The sequence below is a fragment of the Macaca mulatta genome, chromosome 10 (genome assembly GCF_049350105.2).
Source record: "Macaca mulatta isolate MMU2019108-1 chromosome 10, T2T-MMU8v2.0, whole genome shotgun sequence".
Taxonomy (NCBI): Eukaryota; Metazoa; Chordata; class Mammalia; order Primates; family Cercopithecidae; genus Macaca; species Macaca mulatta.
Window position 1 is genome coordinate 85,317,886 of NC_133415.1, and position 22,988 is coordinate 85,340,873.

At 51.7% G+C, this 22,988-nt stretch overlaps 1 protein-coding gene across 4 annotated transcripts in view; it reads right to left on the bottom strand.

Annotated features, from left to right (window-relative positions):
- The window catches only part of NOL4L (nucleolar protein 4 like), a 147,674-nt gene that overhangs the window by 60,694 nt on the left and 63,992 nt on the right, over window positions 1-22,988 (bottom strand). For all 4 annotated transcript variants that reach the window (XM_028828304.2, XM_028828303.2, XM_077951431.1 and 1 more), the window contains exons 3-4: window positions 20,058-20,169; window positions 10,282-10,391 (exon numbers count right to left, since the gene is read on the bottom strand). In XM_028828304.2, the coding sequence (XP_028684137.1) occupies window positions 10,282-10,391; window positions 20,058-20,169 (222 nt within the window). The remainder of the gene's footprint in view (window positions 1-10,281; window positions 10,392-20,057; window positions 20,170-22,988) is intronic.

Here is a 22,988-nt window from a genome sequence, read left to right on the forward strand (position 1 = left end):
TGTCATTTTGATAAATGTCTTTTGTAAATACCAAATGCCATTTAAGAAGGCCCATCGGAGCCTTTTATGATACTGGGTAATGAAATTTAACCCATTCACTCTTTTTTTTTTTTTTTTTTTTTGAGACGGAGTCTCACTCTGTCGCCCAGGCTGGAGTGCAGTGGTTAGATCTCAGCTCACTGCAAGCTCCGCCTCCCAGGTTCACGCCATTCTCCTGCCTCAGCCTCCCGAGTAGCTGGGACTACAGGCGCCCGCCACCTCGCCCGGCTGGTGTTTTGTATTTTTTAGTAGAGACGGGGTTTCACCGTGTTAGCCAGGATGGTCTCGATCTCCTGACCTCGTGATCCGCCCGTCTCGGCCTCCCAAAGTGCTGGGATTACAGGCTTGAGCCACCGTGCCCGGCCCCCCATTCACATTTTTTATATTTAGTAGTTTGGTCTTGTTTGTGTTATGTTACTTTATGTTACTTATTTATTTATTTATTTATTTATTTATTTATTTATTTATTTTTTGAGATGCAGTCTCGCTCTGTCGCCCAGTCTGGAGTGCAGTGGCCTGATCTCGGCTCACTGCAAGTTTTTACGCCATTCTCCTGCCTCAGCCTCCCGTGTAGCTGGGACTATAGGCGCCCACCACCTCGCCCGGCTAGTTTTTTGTATTTTTTTAGTAGAGACGGGGTTTCACCGTGTTAGCCAGGATGGTCTTGATCTCCTGACCTCGTGATCTGCCCGTCTCGGCCTCCCAAAGTGCTGGGATTACAGGCTTGAGCCACCGTGCCCGGCCTACTTTATGTAATTTATTATATATACATTTATTTATCATATTCATTTATACTTATTTTATATGTATACATAAATCTCTTTTTTGTGGTTTCTTCATTTATTCCCCATTTAATCACTCTTGCTGGACTGATTAAGTTTTCTGTGTTTCTTTTATTCACTCTACTGGTTTAGAAGTTTTACACTCTATTTCTATTCCATAGAGATTACTCTTTACGGAAACATCTCAGAACCTCTGCTGCTTCCTTTTTTTTTTTTTTTTTTTTGAGACGGAGTCTTGCTCTGTCGTCGGGGGGAGTGCAGTGGCACAATCTCGGCTCATGGCAACCTCTGCCTCCCAGGTTCAAGCAACAATTCTCCTGCCTCAGCCTCCGAATAGCTGGGACTACAAGCACGTGCCACCATGCCCAGCTAATTTTTGTATTTTTAGAAATGAGGTTTCATCATGTTGGCCAGGATGGTCTCAATCTCTTGACCTTGTGATCCACTCGCCTTGGCCTCCCAAAGTGCTGGGATTACAGGCTTCAGCCACTGCACCGGCCACCTCCGCTTCTTTAAGAGACCATCAAAGGTCACACACATTGAGCCACAGCAGGAGACGAGGCCATGTTTCCATTCTGCTATTACTCCTCTGAACTCCCACCTCACCTGGGCTGCAGGGCAGCCTGAGGAAGGAAAGAAGGGAGTCATCACTGCTATCAGGCCCCTAAACATGGTTGTCTAAGTCAGTACTCTTGGGTTCTCCATGGTAAGAACCCCACGAGTCAGCACTGTTTGAGTAAATGACAGTCTGTCACAGTAACCCATTAACACTCCTTCTCCTTTGTGTCTGCCCATATTTGGGGGGTCTTTCTGGGCAGGGGAGAGATTGAGAGGGTTCATAAGAAAAGAAAGAGAAAAGATAATGATTAAAAAGTAAATATAGTTAGCCAAAAAGGTGCAAACAACCCAAATGTCCATGAACAGATAAATGTAATAAACAAAATGTGGTCTAACCAAACAATGAAATATTATTGTCATAAAAAGGAATAAAGTTGGTCAGGTACAATAGCACACATGCCTGTAATCCCAGCACTTTGGGAGGCTGAGATGGGCAGATTGCTTGAGCCCAGGAGTTCCAGACCAGCCCAGACAACATGGCTAAACCACATCTCTACAAAAAAAAAAAAAAAAAAACAAAACAAAAATTAGCTAGGTGTGGTGGTGCTCACCTGTGGTCCCAGATACTCAGGAGGCTGAGGTGGGCGGATTGAGCTCGGGAGGGCAAGGCTGCAGTGAACTGTGATCGTGTCATTGCACTCCAGCCTGGGTGACAGAGTGAGACCCTGTCTCAAAAAACTAACAAAAAGGAATAAAGTTCTGACACATGCTACCACATGGATGAACCTTGGAGACATGACGCACAAAAGGACAAAAGGACAAATATTGTCTGATTCCATGACATGAGGTGCCTGGAAGAGCCAATTGCATAGAGAGAAAGCAGAATAGAGGTTGCCAGGGCTGGGGGAGGGGAGGAAGGGGAATTATTGCTTAATGGATACAGAGTTTCTGTTTCGGGTGATGAAAAAATTTTGGAAATAGATAGTTCGTGATGGTTGTGCAACCTTGTGAATATACTCAATGCCACTCACTTATATACTTAAACGTGGTTAAAATGGCACATTTTAGGTTTTATATATTTATTACAGTTTTCTTAAAAAAATGAATGTGGAGAATTTTTCAGGGTGGCCTTGTTTCCTTCTCCATTTAGGGGGATGGAAGCCTGAGAAAGTTCCTGCTCAAAATCCGAACCTCACTCCCCAGTGATGACTGAGGAAGGACTCTCTCCTGGGCCTGGCTTCCAAGGAGGGGGCTTCCTCTGGGTCCTGGCCTCCTTCTCCTCCGTTCCGAAAACTGGCTCCAGCCTCCCCTGGCCCCAGGTCCTGCTCCAGCTGTTACCTCTCAGCTTCCCTCATCCAGGCCCTCTCTCCTTGCCCAAATACCATTTTAAAAATAAGCCAGACCCGGCGCAGTGGCTCACACCTATAATCCCAGCACTTTGGGAGGCCAAGGCGGATGGATCACCTGAGGTCAGGAGTTCAAGACCAGCCTGACCAACATGGAGAAACCCCGTCTCTACTAAAAATACAAAATTAGCCGGGCGTGGTGGTTCGCGCCTGTAGTCCCAGCTACTCAGGAGGCTGAGGCAGGAGCATCACTTGAACCCTGGAAGCAGAGGTTGCAGTGAGCTGAGATTGCACCACTGTACTCCAGCCTGGGCAACAAGAGCAAAACTCTGTCTCAAAATAAATAAATAAATTAATTAATTAATTAATTAATAACCAAGCCAGTGTCCCTGAACTGCCTGGCACTAGCCCCGTCTGTTTTCTGTCCCAGGTGACAGCTCTGTGGCTGCTGTTTTGTCCCCTCTCCTAAGAAGAGCTCACTGTCTGTGAAGGGGTCTTCTCCTCCTCTCCTGCCCTCCAGGACCCAAGGAAAATTCTGGGCCAGGACAGCACGGTAGAGGAGAGGGAGGCAGAGGTTAATGGGGGCAAGCTAGAACCTCCATCACGTGGGCTCAGACAATGGAGCCACACCACTTCACACACTGCTGTCAGGACCATTAAAACCATTAGCGGGACATTAGCTCTGCTCCAGGAACTGCTGAGAGGGAGGCAAGGGAGGTGCCCACAGTCCTTCCCTCCAGACAGAGCCCAGAGCTGAGCCCTGAGCCTCTTTGGGCCTCGGCTTCCTCTGGCATGGAGAAGGAGCACAGTTGTCTCTGCTTCCACAGCTAATTTCTACAAGGCGGCCTCAGTTCCAACACTGTCATCTCAGGAAGGATCATGTAGACATCAAATTGCCCCTGCAGACAACGTAGCATTCACAAGGGAGGTGGGGGTGATGCCCTGTCACAGTCCGCTCCCAATATGCCCTTATTTTCCTTATATTTAAGGTGGCTCCCAGGTCCCAGGCCAAACACAGCCCTCGACCTGTGCTTGCTGCCCTCTGGCACACAGGCCACCAGCATCTCTGCCAAGGGTGTCCCTCTACGAAGCCCACGGGCAGTGGGTGGTCCTCGCAGGCAGCTTGCATTTGCAGTCAGCACTCTGCTTCTAGAAAGCACATCCTTATCCAGGTGAGTGTGGGGAGAAACAGTTTGGCACAGGTTTGGGGCTGGGGAGATCTGGGCTCCAATTCATATTAGAGGCTGTGTGGCCTTGAGCAAGGGCTGAGCCTTTCTGAGCCTCAGTTGTCAAATCTGTAGAATGAGGACAGTAACTCAACCTAGTGAGGGATAAAGCAGGTAGCGTGCTGGACACCGAAGAATCGCCTAATTAATTACCATCTGCCTGAAACAGCACCCACTCCCTCACTCCCGTGTCCCCACTCCGTTGCTCCTCTGAGCACTTCCTGCAGATCCCAGAGTGTTGATTTGTTTTTTTTCTTGTCTCTCTCATTGAACTGGGAGAGCCCGGTGGGCAGAGACTTGGACCTGTTCACCGCTGTCTCCTTGGCAGCTGGAGCAGTGCCTGGCTCAGAGTACACAAAAGGATGTATGGACAGCTGTGTGAATGAATGACAGGAAAATCATAGAAGCAGCTCCTTCGATAGGTGGAAACAGCAAAGGGCAAAGAGACCCAGAATAATGTGGGTCAACAAAGCAGATTATACATATAGGATACTCCCCTCTTTCTTTAACAGTCTGGAAGGGTGTACACCAAAATATTCCATTGCCATGCTTTTGCTTTTTGATGACTGATTTTCCTGCTGAGTCTGTGTGTTACTTGTGTAATTAATTTTTTTTTTGTATTTTTTTTAGTAGAGACGGGGTTTCACCATCTTGGCCAGGTTGGTATTGAACTCCTGAGCTCGTGATCCACCTGCCTCGGCCTCCCAAAGTTCTGGGATTGCAGGAGTGAGCCACTGCGCCAGGCCTACTTGTGTAATTTAAAAAAAAAAAAAAAAAAGAGGCTGGGTGTGGTGACTTGCACCTGTAATCCCAGCACTTTGGGAAGCCGAGGTAGGCGAATCACTTGAGCCGGGAGTTCGAGACCAGCCTGGCCAACATGGTGAAACCCCACTTCTACTAAAAATACACACACAAAAAAAATTAGCCAGGCACCTGTAATCCCAGCTACTCTGGAGGCTGAGGCAGGAGAATCACTTGAACCCGGGTTTCAGTGAGCCAAGACTGTACCACTGTACCCCAGCCTGGGTGACAGAGTGAGACTCTGTCTTTAAATAAATAAATAAATAATACAAATAATAAGGGCCGGGTGCGGTGGCTCACGCCTGTAATCCCAGCACTTTGGGAGGCCCAGGTGGGCGGATCACGAGGTCAGGAGATAGAGACCATCCTGGCTAACACGGTGAAACTCCATCTCTACTAAAAAACGCAAAAAATTAGCCGGGCGCAGTGTCAGGCGCCTGTAGTCCCAGCTACTCGGGAGCCTGAGGCAGGAGAATGGCGTAAACCTGGGAGGCGGAGCTTGTAGTGAGCCGAGATCGTGCCACTGCACTCCAGCCTGGGCCACAGAGCCAGACTCCGTCTCAAAAAAAAAATAATAAAATAAATAATAATAATAAGAAGAATATGAATGAAAGAAAACTAAATGAGACAGAAAACGAAATCAGTGGCTGTGTGAAGAGACCCCAGCAGGCCTCATGGCATCTTGCTCGCACCCTTGAGAGCAAACCTGAAGGATCAGCAGCTCAGAATGGCACTTGCCGGCCGGACCTGGCCCTAAGAGCATGGTCTGCACCCCTTTCTGGAGCCTCACTTCATCAGAGAATGTTAACGGCTATTGTCTGAGAGAGTCTACATTTCATGAAATCTTCCTTCCCTGCCCCTTCCAAGAAGATGGCTCCTTCCTCTGCACAACTAAATACAATTTCCATTTTATATCTTTGTAAGAGTATTCCCAAATAAAAAAGTCTTTGATCAGGCCACACTCCACTCTTTTCTGCTCAGTGTGGCCACTTTGATGACAGCTCCTGTGGTCTGTGTCTTAGGCTGGAGGTCCCGAGAGGGTGGAGTCTAACCCCCATAGTGGTACCTTGTACACTGAGGACACTATCAATATTGGGTGCATTGAACCAGACTTTAAGAAGAATCTTCCGGCCGGGCGCGGTGGCTCAAGCCTGTAATCCCAGCACTTTGGGAGGCCGAGACGGGCGGATCACGAGGTCAGGAGATCGAGACCATCCTGGCTAACACCGTGAAACCCCGTCTCTACTAAAAACAAATACAAAAAACTAGCCGGGCGAGGTGGCAGGCGCCTGTAGTCCCAGCTACTCGGGAGGCTGAGGCCGGCCACTGCACTCCAGCCCGGGCGACAGAGCGAGACTCCGTCTCAAAAAAAAGAAAAAAAAAAAAAAAAAAGAAGAATCTTTCTTCTTTCTGTGAATCTTGTTATTGAATTTTCAGATTATCTAACACCCTCTGCAGAGAAGGACTCATTTTCTAGCACATTAATCTGATACAACTGGCCTACAAATAACATGATTCTGTCCAGCCCTCAAGAAAATCCCACCACCTGCACATTGATCAAAGCAAAGTGAGGGAAAATGTTCTCCTTGCCTTACCATTTATCCTTGGATACGTGATGTTGGAAATAAACAGATTATTGAGATTTTTTCTTACCCAAAGTTTGCAGACATAGAGCTTTGTTCAGCATTAATAAAATATTTATCCTGGCTGGGCACAGCGGCTCACACCTGTAATCCCAGCACTTTGGGAGGCTAAGGCAGGCGGATCATGAGGTCAGGAGTTCGAGATCACCTGGCCAACAGAGTGAACGATGTCTGTACTAAAAATACAAAAAAAATTAGCCGGGCCTAGTGGCAGCCGCCTGTAATCCCAGCTACTCCGGAGGTGGAGGCAGGAGAATTGCTTGAACCTGGGAAGTGGAGGTTGCAGTGAGCTGAGATCACGCCATTGCACTCCAGCCAGGGTGACAGTGTGAGACTCTATCTCAAAATAAATAAATAAATTAATTAATTAAATAAAACAAAATATCCTGGTTACCGGTTACTTTAGTATTGGGCTTATTTTCCATGTAACCTGCATTAGAGTTCTGCAAACACTACAGATGTCCTTTTTCAGCATTTTGTGGTCAGAGTGATGAAATGAAACCACTCTCAAAGCCTTGTCTTGGGACATCGGATTTGACAGCAGCCGAACCTGTCCTGCAGCTGTGTTTGGATGGTGGGGAGTCATTCAGCCACCCTGGCCTGCCTTTGCTGCACAAGAAATAAGCTAGTAATTCAAGTATATGTATTTTTAGTTCTAACTCAAGCTGAAGAATCAAAGATTGCTGGGTCCTTGGCCCTTCCTTGCTGCTGCAGATAAATAATCTGGTGAGCCATGTGATTTCATGTTGCGCCACGTGCCCAGCCATAAAACAGGGATAACGGTGCTGCCTAAGAGGCGGAGGCCTTGAGAGCTCATTGCTTTGCGCGGAGTGCTGAAGACTGACAAATGAAGGGCTCTAGGCACGAGGCGGTAGGCTGCTTCACCTGCCAGGCGGTGAAAGGCAGGCCTGAACTTCCATCTCCTGCAGCACTCAGAAGAAGCTGGCTACATTCAGGGGCCCCCACCTGAAAACTACTAATGAAGCTGAGGAAGTCACATCCAGCCCCATTGTAAGCAGAGGCCACCTTGATCTTGGCCCTGCCCCAACTGGACTCCCAGAGCACCCTGGAGACAAACGCCCTCCACAGTCCTTCCTTCCTTTGGAAGCTGTCAGAGCCTCACCAGGGCAATTTCTGCATCTCACGTCATGAACTTCGGTTCATCCACAGATACTCACCAGGTGCTTATGCACCCAACACTGGGCTTTCCCCCTTTTGCTTCAGCAACAGGACTCCTCACATTATCTGCTGCAGCCGCTGCAGCCACACCAGCCCCTCAAATCTCTTGCAGTCTTAGTCTTGGTCGTCCCTTGAGCCACAAGGCCTTTGCATAAACTGTTCACTCGGCCTGGAACTCTCTTCCCTTCAGATTCCACTCTCAGCTGAAGCACCCCTTTCTGAGGCACAGCTTCCCTGATCCCTGCCTCAGCCCACCCTCCAGCCCACCCTAAGTACCCCCAGTGCCACAAGTCCTTCTACACCATCGCAATGCCCCATTGATCACTTCCTCCATTGTTTATCACCGTCTGCTGTGAGCTGGGCATTTGTGTGCGATCCTCTGGCTGGTGTCTGTCTCCCCTAGATCAGAAGAAAATACAGGGATGCCAGCCGGAATCTCAGCACTTTGGGAGGCCTAGGAAGGCAGATTGCTTGAGCCCAGGAGTTCGAGACCAGCCTGGCCAACATGAGGAAACCCCGTCTCTACAAAAAATTAGCCAGGCATGGTGGCAGGGGCCTGTAATCCCAGCTACTTGGGAGGCTGAGGTGGGAGAATCACTGGAATCCAGGAGGTGGAAGTTACAGTGAGCTGAGATTGCGCCACTGCACTCCAGCCTGGGTGGCAGAGTGAGACCCTGCCTCAAAAAAAAAGAAAGAAAGAAAGAAAGAAAGAAAGAAAGAAAGAAAGAAAGAAAGAAAGAAGGAAGGAAGGAAGGAAGGAAGGAAGGAAGGAAGGAAGGAAGGAAGGAAGGAAGGAAGGAAGGAAGGAAGGAAGGAAAGAAAGAAAGAAAGAAAGAGGGAAAGAAAGAAAGAAAAAGAAAGCAAGCAAGCAAGCAAGAAGGAAAGAAAATCTAGGGGTACTGCTGTTTCTGCTAATCCTGTTTCTGTGAGCCTGGCTCACAGAACAGAGTTCCATAAATATTTGTGGAATGACTGAATCCTCGTTAAAGCACCTAACCCGTAGTCTTAACTCCCCTCCTTCCATTGACACAAGTGAAGATACAGTAAGGATTTTTAACCAAATCAAATATCTGATTCTTTAGTAAGAGATCACAACTTGCACGACACTGACCACTACTGGTTCTAGGGGTGACCTGAATTTAGTGCCATTCTGTAGGAAACAAAACCCGGGGGCTGTGCGCCCCGCTGTTTGTGCGGTTCTGTGCTCCATTCTTCCTGGGCACAGATGAGCACGGTGATGACTGTGTTTACGAAGCCAGGCGCCGGGGACAGTGAGGATGGCTACAGGAAAGAAAGGCCACAGATTGCTCTTCAGCAGCAGTCAGAGGAGACCTAACGCAGAGGCCGAACAGTGGTGCTGGGATTCTATAACCAACAACAAAAGTGACACCTCATTACCGACACTCCTGCAGCCCAAACTACTTTGCCTTTGTGCATTGGAAACCCAGCCCAAGTCCATTTTCCCCACTGGAATTATTTGTGATGATATGAAGTTTCTTGGAGATGCAACCATCCCAGAACAGGCACACTCAGATGAGAAGACACGGGAGACACAGTTCTAGCAAACAGTTCTACCGCTCAGAGCAAAGCCTATGTCACACAGCCTCTAGGGTCTAGGCACAGTGTGGGGACAGGAGGGCTGGCCGCCCCGCCTCTCGAAAGGAATACACAGCTCTGGAGGTTCAAGCCACCCGGCTGAAGTCCTCATACTGGGTATCACACCAGAGATGCCACCTGCACGTGCCCTGCTACATCACCATGGATCTGACCGAGGAGCCACCACCCCCTCGGAGCATGCATGCTGGGGTTGTCAAGGAGACCAGCGCACAGGACAGCTGCACCCAGGGCTGGAAGTCAGACTCCAGTTCTGCCCCATCTTTCAATGGGAGAGAAAGAATCCAGTCCCCTGCTAGGGCCACAAGGACATGATGGGTTTGGATGTCACAAGAGACGAGAACACTCCAAGCCGAAGGCAAGAAGTGATTACCCTGGTTTTAGGCAGTGGCGGGGGAGTGGAGGTGGAGAGGAACTCACCTAGTCCTTCTTTGAAAGACAGTCAGGGTACTTGCTTTGCAAAGGGTTAGGAGGTGGACTGTGTGGGAAGGCAGGCGAGAGGGAGTTTCTTTTCATAGCCTGTTTCCATGGTGTTTCATGGCCCTTGGCAAACCCCAGCTGGGGAGGCTTGGACGGCCAGGAGGCCCCAGGGCCACCCTCCAAGGACTATCCTCCTAGTCCATCTGGGCCCCAAGAGTGACAGAGGCCACAGGCAGGCAGCCACTCTCTCTTGCCTCCCTAGGGGAAGGTGGCCAGAGGCCAGCGATAAAGGGCAGAGCAGGGAGAGAACAACTCCAGGGGCCAGGGCTGCGGCTCCCTCCCTTCCACGTCCCCTCCTCCCCCTCCTCCCGCGAGCCCACCCAAGGGGAAAGTTTTCTCTCTGAAGACCCGCAGGGCTGTCTGCACAGGAGACCCTCTCACGAGAAACACATTCTTGCCTGGACAGCCCAGATAACCAGATAAGGGCCTCTTTGATTTCCCATGTGTTTACACAAGCTGTGGCCCCAAGTCTTGGAAAGAATCAACCACTGCCAGGCAAGTCAGGACGCCTCCAGGTGGGGTGAGGGGACAGGGCTGCCAACGCCTCCAGGTGTGGTGAGGGGACCTGGCCACTGACACCTCCAGGTGGGGTGAGGGGACACGGCCGCCTTACCTGCTCCTGGGAATTCATCACTCGAAGCTTCATCTGCTTCAGGTAGGTGGAGGTGAGGGGCATGTTGTAATCGATAATCCCAGAGACCAGTGGAGATGGAGGCTCGTTTTCTGGCAGAAAGAACAAAAGGAAAGCCCTTTCAGTCTGTCAGTCTGTGCTGCAGGCCTGTCACCCACAGGGAGCATTTAACAGAGCCCGTGGAAGAGGAAGCCACCTTGGAGGAGAAGGGACAGGTCAGAGGTTGCAGACTCTGTGGCTCACCCGCATCTGGCCCAGAGATGTGGACTGTGTGGTGTCAAAAATATTTTCTTTATTAGATGCCGGTGTTTTAGAGATTTCATATGTTAAAAAACAATGAGGCCAGGCGCGGTGGCTCATGCCGGTAATTCTAGCACTTTGGGAGGCCGAGGCAGGAGGATCGCTTGAGCCCCAGGAAGGGCCACAGGCCCCAGGAGTTCAAGACCAGCCTGGGCAACACAGGGAGATCCCATCTCTACAATAATAAAACAAATTAGCCAGATGGGTGGTGTGTGCCTGCAGTCCTAGCGACCTAGGAGGCTGAGGTGGGAGGATCGCTTGAGCCCAGGTGGTCAAGGCTGCAGTCTCCAGCGAGCTGTGATGGCACCACCGCACTCCAGCCTCAGCAGCAGAGTAAGACTCTGTCTCTAAAAAACAAACAAAAAAACCCCAACAAACCCACCCCCTCAACACACACACTCGTATTTATATGAATTTTTGGCTTCTTTGAAGAGCATAAGGTCTGGCCACATAAGGCCCCCACTCCCGAAGGCAAGCAACCACTGCCGCTTCAGCAGCCACTTCTTTTAGGCACGGTATGTGGCTCCCATTTTGCCACAGTCCCCACCACTCCTTATAGTATTGCACAGCTTCGCTCATTTGCAAGTATCAATTATGATACTTGCCAGATCCTTGAAGGCATCTGTGTTTCCAACCATTGTCTAAGTCAGTTCTCTTCCAGGTGAACATATGCCACTCTCACCCCACCCAATCCTGCCACCCCACAGCATCCCCCAAAAACATCCTCAGGTGCCATATGGCTCCCAGGTCTGAGTCAGGCCTTCAGTAGCCCCCAAATTCTGGTTCCTCCTTCCTCATATGCAGAGGAACAGTCTCCTCCCATTTATTCCTTTGTTGTCCTGAAGATCAAAGTGATGCATGTTCTTTTTGCAGAGAATTTGCAAAGTGCCGAGAGATGTAAAGAAAAAATTTAAAAACCGTAATTGCACCACGCAGCCTGGCATATGCTTCTGTTTATTTTTTCCCTGTGATTTTTCTTTTTTACACATGATCTTATAATGCATACAGAGAATTCCAGTCTGCTTTTAAAAAGTTTTTTTTTTCTTAACATTTTGTCATAGGTATTTTCCCCAACATCAAGAATCTTATTTTGCTTTGTAAGTAGAATTTTTATGGCCATGTAATAGTTTACCATAATTTGCTTAAGTTACTATGTAATGATTGGCTTTTTAGGTTGTTTCCCATTGGGGCTCTTATAAACAGCACTGCAGGGGACATCCTTGTGCATAAATATTGCTCCGTATTTCTGATCTTATTTCTTGCCTTTTTGGAACAGATTACAAGAAATTAAAAGGTAGGGACATAATTTGATAACCATTAAAATCTCTGGCCAAGCTGCTGTAGGAATTGTTTCAATTATTTGTTATCTGGCCTCCTCCTCCTTCTTCCAAGGACTTCAGGCCAGATTCATTTTGCCCCAGGCCTTTAATCAAAAGGTGCCCCTGGTGCCTAGTCCCACTGATGGGTTGGGATTTCCGTGGCATGAGGAAAAGTGGGAGCAACTTCTAGACCAAGCGCCCTCTACCATCACAAGGAGGCCCAGGAGACAGGCTGCAGGGTGACAGGGCGGAGGTCCGGGAGGTCCAGAGGATATCCAGGGGTGACTTATACTACCTGCCCCTCCAGAGCCATAGCCCAAAAGGGTCCCTGCAACCTTGAAAATGCGATACCAAGGGCAAGAAGCCAGACATAAAACGACAACCACTGTATGATTCCACTTACACGAAATATCTAGAATAGGCAAATTCAAAGAGACAGAAAGTAACTCGAGGTTACTGGGGGCTGGAGGCTGAGGGAATGGGACGTTATTGCTTAATGGGTACAGAGTTTCTGTTTGGGGTGATGAAAAGGTTTTGGAAATAGGTAGTGGTGATGATTGCTCAACAGTGTGAATATAATATCTTTAAAATGGAACAATTAAGCCGGGCACAGTGGCTCACGCATGTAATCCCAGCACTTTGGGAGGCAGAGGCAGGAGGACTGTTTGACCCCAGGAGTTCAAGGCCAGCCTGGGCAACATAGTGAGTCCCTCGTCTCTACTAAAAGGTAAAAAAAATGTTAGTTGGGTGTGGTGGTGCATGCCTGAAGTCCCAGCTACTTGGGAAGCTGAGGTGGGAGGATCACCTGAGCGCAGGATATTGAGGTACCACTGCATTCCAGCCTGGGTGAGAGAGACCCTGTCTCAAAAAAAAAAAAAAAAATATATATATATATATATATGAAAGGTAAGTTTTTATGCTGTAAGTATTTTACCATAATTTAAAAAGAAAAAAAGTCTGCAAACAAGGGGTGAAGCTACCCAAAGAGGACAAGGGAAGTTCCTGCTTGGCAAGGATAGGAACAGCCCTGCAGAAAAGGTGGGGACCCGGAATAGCTGGGGCCTAGAGGATGGAGGTCCGCTTTGACACTGTGTACTTCTGGTGACTTTACAGATTGAATAACATTTTGAATCAAGTTTTACAGAAATGCAGAACTTAGTTTTGCTCTTTAAAGCTACCCTGTCACACATAGAATGTTTCATTCTTTGTTGAGGAAGAAATAGATGTTGGCTGGGTGTGGTGGATCACACCTGTAATCCCAGCACTTAGGGAGGCTGAGGCAGGCGGATCACCTGAGGTCAGGAGTTTGAGACCAATCTGACCAACATGGTAAAATCCCGCTCTATGGCCGGGCACGGTGGCTCACGCCTGTAATCCCAGCACTTTGGGAGGCCGAGGCGGGTGGATCACCTGAGGTCGGGAGTTCGAGACCAGCCTGACCAACATGGAGAAACCCCATCTCTACTAAAACTACAAATAAAATTAGCCGGGTGTGGCGGTGCATGCCTATAATCCCAGCTACTCAGAAGGCTGAGTCAGCAGAAGCGCTTGGACCCGGGAGGCGGGGATTGCAGTGAGCCAAGATGGTCCCACCTTACTCCAGCCTAGGCAACAGAGCAAGACTCCATCTCAAAACAAAACAAAAACTACGCTCTACTAAAACTACAAAAATTAGCTGGGCATGGTGGCACGTGCCTGTAATCCCAGCTACTTGGGAGGCTGAGGCAGGAGAACCACTTGAACCCGGGAGGTGGAGGTTGCAGTGAGCCAAGATTGCGCCATTGCACTCCAGCCTGGCAACAGAGCGAGACTCCGTCCCAAGAAAAAAAAGAAAAAGAAAAAGTAAACGTCACTAATGGAATGGCTAAGAAACTGGCCTGACAGGACCACCCCCTCCTCCTCCCTTTTTTAAGAGAGCCTTCCGCTTGGTTGGGTGGCAGGGATCCTCCGCACTGGTCGACGCGGTGGCAAACTCAAATGGGTTTCCACCCCACCATCAACCTAGATTTGACTTTCTTAACCTCAGTGGGGTTTTGAGCCCTAGCCCCATACATTGACCAGGCCGGATGCGATATGTCAGGCAGACAGTCTAGTGATGACATTGAGACGGTATCACTCAGAAGAGCCGTGGGTCCTGTTTTCAAAGGTGGATGTTTGGACTGAGAATTCTGCCATTTCTGTTTCGTCTAAGAGGAGGCTGTCTGGTGAGAAGCTGTTAAGCATCACGGTGAATGTGAAGGGTGCCCATCGCTCTCGTGGCCCCGGTCGACCCTTCGTTGGGTGTTGCAGGGATTCTCTAGGTTTGGGAGGCATGGAGGCGGGCAGCTGTGTTCTTTCATTGATGGTCACCCCTGTCCTGACTGCAGTGTCATGCTGCTCATGAGAAAGTATCTTTAATAAAGCTAGTGACAGGGTAGCTTAGGAAAAATAAAACAGTGGCCAGGACAGTACCCTTGGGAGGCGGGACAAGAGGTCTTCCTTGGCCTGTACCTGCCCCAGCATCTCCAGAGATGAGAAACCACTTCCGGTGCCTGCAGGTTGAGCCAAGAGAGCTCAGAAGAGGAAGGCAGGATGCCCTGGTCTTGGGGAAGCTGGAACATCCCAAGCAGACCCCTAAACCTATCGGAGAACACCTAACATTGCTGTAAGGTGAAATGCTGGATTTTGCCGTTCCAGAATGAGAGTTCTGTGAGGACCTCGGCGGGGAGGGGACATTCTAGGTGAGGAAATGAGCCATGGAGCCACGGGTGGGAGGTCAGAGCTCAACCACACCATGGTGAGGAGAAAGGCAGGCAAGTTTTCAGCAGTGAGGAGCCCCAGGTGTTCTGGACTCAGTAAGTGGGTGCACACTGAGAGGATGGGCTTAGCGGGAAAGAGAGACGGAGCAGGGGCCAGTGGGAACCGCAGAGTCAGATGCTCACCAGGGAGAAAAATGCCAGGATGGGGGACGAGCTCAGGTGGAAACGTGAACAAGGAAGAAGTGGGTTCCTTGGGCTCCGCTGAGACAGGCTGCCCCCCTCTCCACCCCATGATCACCACGGGGTGCCACACTCGAGCCTCCACAAATGACCTGACGGTGCGGCACTGCTGGACTCTGTTGCCATGGAGAAGAGTGAGCTAGGGGCTAGCAAGGGTCACGGAGCCTAAATCATCCAGCAGGTTGCTGGCAAGAGAAGCACAGGAAGTGCCCAGAGAGATGTTTCAAAATCTCTTTGCCAAGAAAAATGGAAACCAGCCCAGGCACTAGACCTAGTTTTATGCAATCTCGAGAATAATCAATGATGTGGGTGCTTGGGCCAAGCCAAGTTGTCTGCTGGCCTGTGCAGCTGGGCGCCAATGGCACTCATCAACCAATGCAAACTTCAACCACAGGAGTGACCCTCGTTTCCTCGCGGGAACACCAGGTGGTGATTCTCACAAGCTTTCACCTACAGCACGAAGAACTCTCGGTCCAGAGACAGGTATGAAAGATCTTCCAGGCAGGGGTGGGCACTGAAGGATGTGTGCACGATGGGGGCCTGGCACAGAGAGGCCGTGAGACCAGCCAGCCTCAGGGGGTTCAAATTTGGAAACAGAGATCCCAGGCCTGAGGCCAGCTCAAAAGCCGGCAAAAAAATCTCCTTCCTGGGGAAGTACATCAATGAATGGGCAAGTCTTCACGGAGTGCTGACGTGCGTGCATTCGGGGCAGGGAACGTAAGGAAACTGTGTGCGGGGCAGTCCCCGGGCTCAGGAAACAAGGGTGAAGGATGAGCAGGGTGGGACGGATGTGAGGCCATTAGGGTCACTGGAGGAAGAGCTGAGAGGGCCCCGGAGTAGCTCAAGGAAGCTTCATGGAGAGGATCTGAATGGGACTCATGATCTATTGCTCAGCTGACAGCTCCTGAGCACCTGCTTAGGGCTCCATACACACCCTCTGGTTAGAGGCTTCCAGGAACCTTGTGAGGTGAGTGCTCGTAGTAATACCCTGACTTTACAGATGAGGCAACAGCACACAGAGGAGTTATGCAACCTTCCCACAGTCCCACAGCAAATGAGTGTGAGAGCCGGGAGAGGCCAGGCCGGCAAGGAGGAGCCAGGCATGGAGGCCTTGGAAACCATGCAGAGGAGTCTGGGCCTGGTTGCGAAGGGGCGGAGACCCAAGTGGACAACCTGCCTGCTGAGGAAGAGTTGGCATTGCTGCCCATTGGCTACTCCCAGTTTGCAACCATGCAACAATATTTTGTCACATCAAAGAAAACAGAGACATGCCTCCAAAGGTCCCTTTCCACAAGAGCTGGGCTGGTCTGAAGTCACACCTAGTTTGCATGCTCTGTCCTCAACTCCTCAGGGACTGGTGGAAGAGTAGTGTGGAGTCAGGAGGGCCTGGAATTTCCCGTCCTCAGACTTCCTGATCCTCTGCCACCTCCTTTGTTTATGCTCCTGGCACTGGGGGAGGGCACGGGGCTGTCCAGGCCCCCCCACTCTGCTGGGGAGAGACCGCTGAGCAAAGAAGGCCACTCTACTTCCTTTGTTTCTTTTTAACATGAGGCCAGGAAGTCAGGCATTCTCCCAGTAGCCCTCAAAGAGCCTCCATCCTGTCCCCTGTCCCCACTCCCTCCCACCTTCCTGGGGCAGGAACACTGGGCCTGTCTCTGGGGCTGGTGCAGGCTCTGCTTTCCCAGCAGCTGGAGAGGGAGAAGGGAGGGCTGGCAATGCAGGGGTTCCTGGGAGACAGCAGGATATAGCTGCATCCAGAGGCCAGCATGGCGGGCAGAGATAGGACCTGCAGGCTTTCAGTGGGGGCAGGAGGCGGGGAACCTGGGGACGGTCCAGGAGGCGAGTGCCTCTGGCCACTTAGCAGACAGTGGAGCCTTTCAGACTCTAAACTCTCCACTGGCAGCTTCCAGAAACCAAGACCTTCCCTTCTAACCCTGTTCAGGGTGTGGACCCAGCGTGCTTGCCTGGCAGGACTGGGGGCCACATCTGACCCCACCTGGGTAGAAGCAGACCTTGTGTCTCTGTGGGGCCACCTGGACGTTGGCAGCCTCGTGTCTGGGCACCACAGGCCACGACACGGGCTGGAGGCAGGGTGATGCGCCCCAGGCACCCGCTGCATCCCAGGTGCCCGCCACAACAGGCTCACCCTCACCACCCTGAAAGGATGGCATTTCTTCCACTTTGCTGATGAGAAAATGCAGTTTCCTGCCTGCACTTCTATCTCCTGGGAGAGCCTGGATGAATGATTTCACCTCAATGCCTCTCTGTGCCTCAGTTTCCTCACCTGTAAGCCAGGACTAACACCTCATAGGATACTCGTAACTGTCATGATCAGGAGCTGCTCAGAGAGGTTCCCTGTCCTGCCGAGGGACACGTAGTGGGGAACAGGGCTGCACATCAGACCTGCCTGACTCCAAGGCCATGCCCTTCCATGCGCCACTTCCCCGGGCTCCTGCTCCCTCAGCGTCTTCTCCTCGCCCTGCAAAGGGAAGCTCCGCTACCTGGGACAGAGAGGTGGCATTGTGCCTGAGGATGGGGGAGGATGCGTGAGAATGGGCATGGTGCTCATCTTCTGTCCGGCCTGAAGCAAGCCCCAGGAAAGATAGGCTTTAGCAGCGAGCCCACAGCGCTGGTTTATATTCTAGATGGCTCCTGGCCTGTGTGCTCCCTCCCTCCCTGGCCTCTTTCTCCTCCCTGGGGGTGGGGCGTGGTGGTGGCAGCCAGTGAGGAGAGGAAGCAGGCCACTGCTGTGCTCTGCGTTGCCCTCCTGGCCACACAGAAGCCCGCAGATGAGGCGTGAAGCCTGCAGCATGGGGAGACCCAGCAGCCGTCAGTGAGGAGTGCAGGGGGAGCTGAGGAACGCCCTCCACACTGCAGTGGGATGCGTGGCAGGGGAGGGGAGTGGATGGCGCCTCAGACACCCCAGAGCAGCCCACAAACGGAGCCCCTCTTGGCTTCACCTCTGTTCCTCCAGGCAAGCAATTCTGTGTCTGACTCCGCCAGTTGCTATGGAAACAACGAGGACAGGAACGGGAGGGGACAGGCGGATGGGTGGGCAGGAACCAGGCAGCCACCACTAGGACACACACCCCTGGCCCCTGTGGCCTAGACCCCAGCAGGGTGGAGAGAGCGGCAGGGAAAGCCCTCCAGCCCATCTGCAGGTACCAAATGCTGTCTTGGCCCAAGGGTTGCAGCCGCTGCCTGGCCAGGGGCAGGCCACGTGGGTAGCAGCATTCAGGATCACTGGCTCAGGCATGCATCGTGGGAGTGTCCCGCGTTATCACAGGAACCACAATAGCCACAGCTCTGTCTTCCTGTACCAATGCCAAGTACAGGGACTAACTCACATCTTGGTAGCCTTCTGATTAACCCCATTTCACAGATGAGGGAACTGAGGCTCAGAAAGATGAAGTGTCTTGCCCAGGACACACAGTAGCTGAATGGCTGTGTGGCCCTGAAGCCCTGTTCTTAACATGGGAACCAGCATTTATGAGGGATTAACTACATCCATTCCTGCCCCTCGTGCTTTGAAGTTGGCCCATGTGCCTGATGAAACAGCCGTGGCCTGATGGCTCCCAAGGGCATGGGAGCCTCTGGATTTGGTGAGTCAGCTGCTGTCAGAGGCCATTCACGTGTGTCAGGGACAACGAACACGAGCAGAAAGCCCCGCTTGACGCCCATGCTCCTGATTCTTTGTTGTCTGTTCAGGCTTTGCTGTGGATTTTTCCTTCCCCAGATTCAATGGATGCTACTTGAGTGCCGCCTGGATAAACGGCGCACCCTTCATTCGAGTCTATCTCCATCCTCGGGCAAAACACCCACTGACTTCAGCACCTTCCAAAGGCCCAATGCCCAGGAGCTGGCACGATGCACCAGGCAGTCCTGGAAACCCTGATAAATTGCCCACCTGGGCACCATTTCTCAGGGCAGCGTTATAATTGTACCAGCCAAATGTGCTGGGCCGTCTCACAGTGCCAAAGCCACCTGCAAACAGATGGGCCCCCAGATTTACTGGAAGCCTCTGGGATGTTCAGTTTGAGGGGGTGTGGGGGTACTGAAGCGAGGTCCTTGCTGGTCTCACTGGGCAGGACAGAGCTGGAAGGCATGGACGTCGGTCCAAGGGACCAACTTTGGTGGTCATGAGTGCTCTGGGCATTTTATTGTATTTATTTTTTGAGATGGGGTCTTGCTCTGTCATCCAGGCTGGAGTGCAGTGGCATGATCATGGCTCACTGCAGCTTCCACCTCCCGGGCTCTAGCAATCACTCCACCTCAGCCTCCCAAACTGCTGAGATTACAAGCATGAGCCACTGTGCCCAGCCTGCCCTGGACATTTTAAATTCTCACCAGTCGGCCGGATGCCGTGGCTCACACCTATAATCCCAGCACTTTGGGAGGCCGAGGCAGGCGGATCACGAGGTCAGGAGATTGAGACTATCCTGGCTAACACAGTGAAACCCTCTCTCTACTAAAAATACAAAAAAAAATTAGCTGGGCATGGTGGCGGGCACCTGTAGTCCCAGCTACCTGGGAGGCTGAGGCAGGAGAATGGTGTGAACCTGGGAGGCGGAGCTTGCAGTGAGCCGAGATCGCGCCACTGCACTCCAGCCCGGGTGACAGAGTGAGACTCCGTCTCAAAAAAAAAAAAATTCTCATCAGCCCCCCACGGGTTTACTGATCAAAGGCCACATGGGTGTGCACAGGGTGGAAACAAGCACCAGGGAAGACATATCATTAGCAGGTATGTGGGTGGGAGGACGCATGCACATGTCTCAGGGAGTGTACAGGCCAGACCACGGCTCGTGCACGGAGAAGCAGTGGGAGGCATGGATGGAACTTTGCGAACAGGGTAGGTTGGCCATTCCCAGCTGGAATCTGGCTGTGAGGAGAGGGGCTGTCCTGGGCCTCGCAAGGCAGGGGAAACATGTTGTTTGCTTTTTTGTTTCGTATGGTTGGTTTTTAAGTGAAACTTGAGATTTAAAAAAAGTTAAACAAAACAAAACGAGGCTCTTTGGGCAGCACCACGGACCCATACTGGCCTCTGGGGCTAGCAATAACAGCTGCTGGACACTTTTCTGTGCCAGCAAAAGCTGGCATCTTCAGGGACAGTCTACTCTCAGCCGGCCCCCGCCCTAGCCCTCCAGCACGCCACCCCCACTACCTTTGGGTTCCAGGCCATTGGAGTTAAAGTGCATCCTCTTCTGACACTCTGTACAGCTCATCAGGAACCGGGTCACAGCCTCTCTCGGGAGGAAAGCATAGGTCTCTGCGATCTGGAGGAGACAAGAGCTTCACTTGTTATATGGATCCGTGGGGAGGCGACTTGGCCATGAGGTCACCAAGGTCTGAGCTTTGGTGGCAAGCGCTTTGGCTCTTGCAAGGAAAGTCAGGGATTTCAGGAGCAAGGGGCAGGTGTCCTGGATTCTCAGCTGTGGAAATGAGACAGTACTTTCGTGGAAAACCATTTGTTTTTAAAATCTCAATAAAGGAGGTTAAAAATTGAAAAAGCAAAGCCTTTAAACATTATCCAGTCTTTAACCTATATCCTAATAAGTAACATTCCTCAGAACATTTTATTGCTGCTATGAAAAAAATGGGCTTATAAACATTGCTCTAGCATAGGGTGAGCAGTTCCCCTCTTAGAGATGGATAGACTGAGACCCACAGATAAATTCACTGCCCTGGACCCATATACAGAATCAAAGGTCCTACAAACAATCTCCTGTGATCACTCACAGGTCAAGAACCTTCTTAGGGAGAGCTGTCAAGGGCTAGTACCAGGCACCAGACTTTTCAAACTAGATAGGCACTGCAGGACCCCCATGTTCCAGGCAACTATGGCTCAGAGAAGTGAGCCAACTCCCCAAGGTCACATGGCACTTTCAAGGTAGTGCCAGACTAAACCCCATGCTCCAGGTGACACCACTCCACAGTTGTCTCCAGAGGGCCTTCCCGAGTTAAGGAGGAGGACAGGGATGCAGGGGGCTGGGGGAGAGACACACAGAAGGGAGGGAACATGAAAAAAGGGCTGGGTGGGGGAGTGGGGAAGAAGTGGCTGTGGGCCCAGGTGTCCAGCCCTTTCCTCTTGCTCTGGGTTTTGAAAAGCCACTGACCCTGATTTAGCTGTCTGGTGGGGCCAAACAGTCCCTTCAGTCCCAGGTTCCCTGGTTTTCCATGTGCTTCCTGGAGCCTGGGTCCTCCCGCTTCTCTCCACTAAGGGGCAGCATCACCCAAGCGTTCCGCTGTCCTCGCCGCAGCCCACAGCCTGGCTGGGAAAGTTGGCCAAGGGTGAGGGGCTGCTCTGGGCTGCGCTGAGCCCCGCCTTCCCCCAGCAACTGCAGGGGTTTGCTCCTTTGGAAATGCACGAATGTCCTTCTCCATCTCTGCGATGGCTGGAGGGTAGAGATGGGCTAGGGCAGGGCTGGGGAGTGGAGTTGTGGGGGATGCAGAAGGCCTGGGGTGTCCCAGGCTGTGGCTGGGCCGTTGGAGGACCAGCTCAGGCACGGCTTCCAGCTCAGCCCACTGGCAGAGTCCAGGGGCCACTCTTGCCAGCTGCAAATGCGAAGTTAATTTTGGTGACACAATTGTTATTTCTCAGCTGATTTGATGCTCTGCGGAGCAGGCAGGCTCCTTGATGAGTTATCTCCCTTCCAAATTCCCTGTCTGATTGCCTTCCTCTGGAGGTCAGGGACAAGGGCAAACCCCAGTGTCTCTGACTGGAGCAGCGGATGGGAGGGCAACATCAGGGATGCAGCTGGTCCTTGTCAGGTGTCAAAGCCGAGGGATGGGGCTTTTCTGCCATGCACACAGAAAGCTTCATCCCCAGCCCAGGGCTGCCTGGAAGTCTGGGGGCATGTTGCTCTCAGGCCTGCTGGGTCTGGAGGGAGATGCCTGGCTGAAGGGTGGCAGCTGCAGGAGCAAGCGTGCAGGAGGGAAGGGCGTGTGCTAGGCCGAGCAGAGGGCTGTAACTGACTTGGGCCGACAGATGCCCCTCGGCTACCCTGAGACGTGGCACCCTAGGTCAGGCCTCAGGAGAGCTCAGTAGAGGGCCCGGGAGAAGGGTTGCACAGTCAGCTGGGAGAAGGGGGTCAGGTCCCTACCATGAGGGCAGCCCTACTGAGTTACCCGGAGCTTGCCTGCTCACCTGCCAATGGGCAGAGAAATATTTTTTAAAAGGCTCAGGGGGTCCTCCCGGCCTGGCTGCTCTGCTGAGGGCTGCGCACAGGATGGGCAGGGCCCTTCTTGCTGTCTGGCCTGCTGAGGGCATAGGAATGGCTTCCTCTCCAGGGGTAGAGTGGTGGCCACATTTATCCTGGCCTTGGCAGGGACCCCAGCAGTGTGCAAAGGCTGGCTGGCATGCCACAGGGATGAGGACTGCTGAGCACACACCTTCTGGCCCTGGGTCCCACAGACGGGTGGAAGGGGAGGATAGAAGGCTGACAGGTGAGAAGTCCTTGGAACTGCCTGAAGGCCAGGGAGGGAAGCCCTACCCCGCAAGGCAAGGTGGGATTGTCTGCAAGCCTGGCTTAGAGCTCCCTGGGGAGTCCAGAAAGCAGAGTCCAGCCCAGCTCTGCACCGCAGTAGGGACCCACATAGAGGATAACAAACCCTCCCCCTGCAACCTTCAGCAGGCATCTTATTCATCTTCCCGGCTTGCCTGGGACCAGAAATGGGACCTCCATTTCTGATTGAATGCATGGATGCCCAAGGCCACAGGACCACAGAATGAGTCGAAACCAGGAGGACAATCCTAGCAGATGCTCTACTTAATAGGATGGTGGTTTTCAGATGGTTTTAGAGCTGCAGACCCTGTTCTAGAAATAGACTCATACACTGAAGCCCAAAACATGAAACAGATAAAGACAGAGCTGCTGTGTCTAAGGAGGGGAAGTTCCAGGACCCTTGTCCCTGCCCAGCTGCCCTCCGCTGCCCTGGGCTGCCTGCTGCCTTGCTCCCCGGGCCTCCTGCCTAGACATTGAGTCCCGTATGTGAATTTGCCTTTTACATTTTTCCTGGTGGTAAAAAACAGGGACTTCACTGGCAGAGAGAGCAGGAGCTATTTGCAGAGTCGCTGACTTGCAAGGCCCCATTT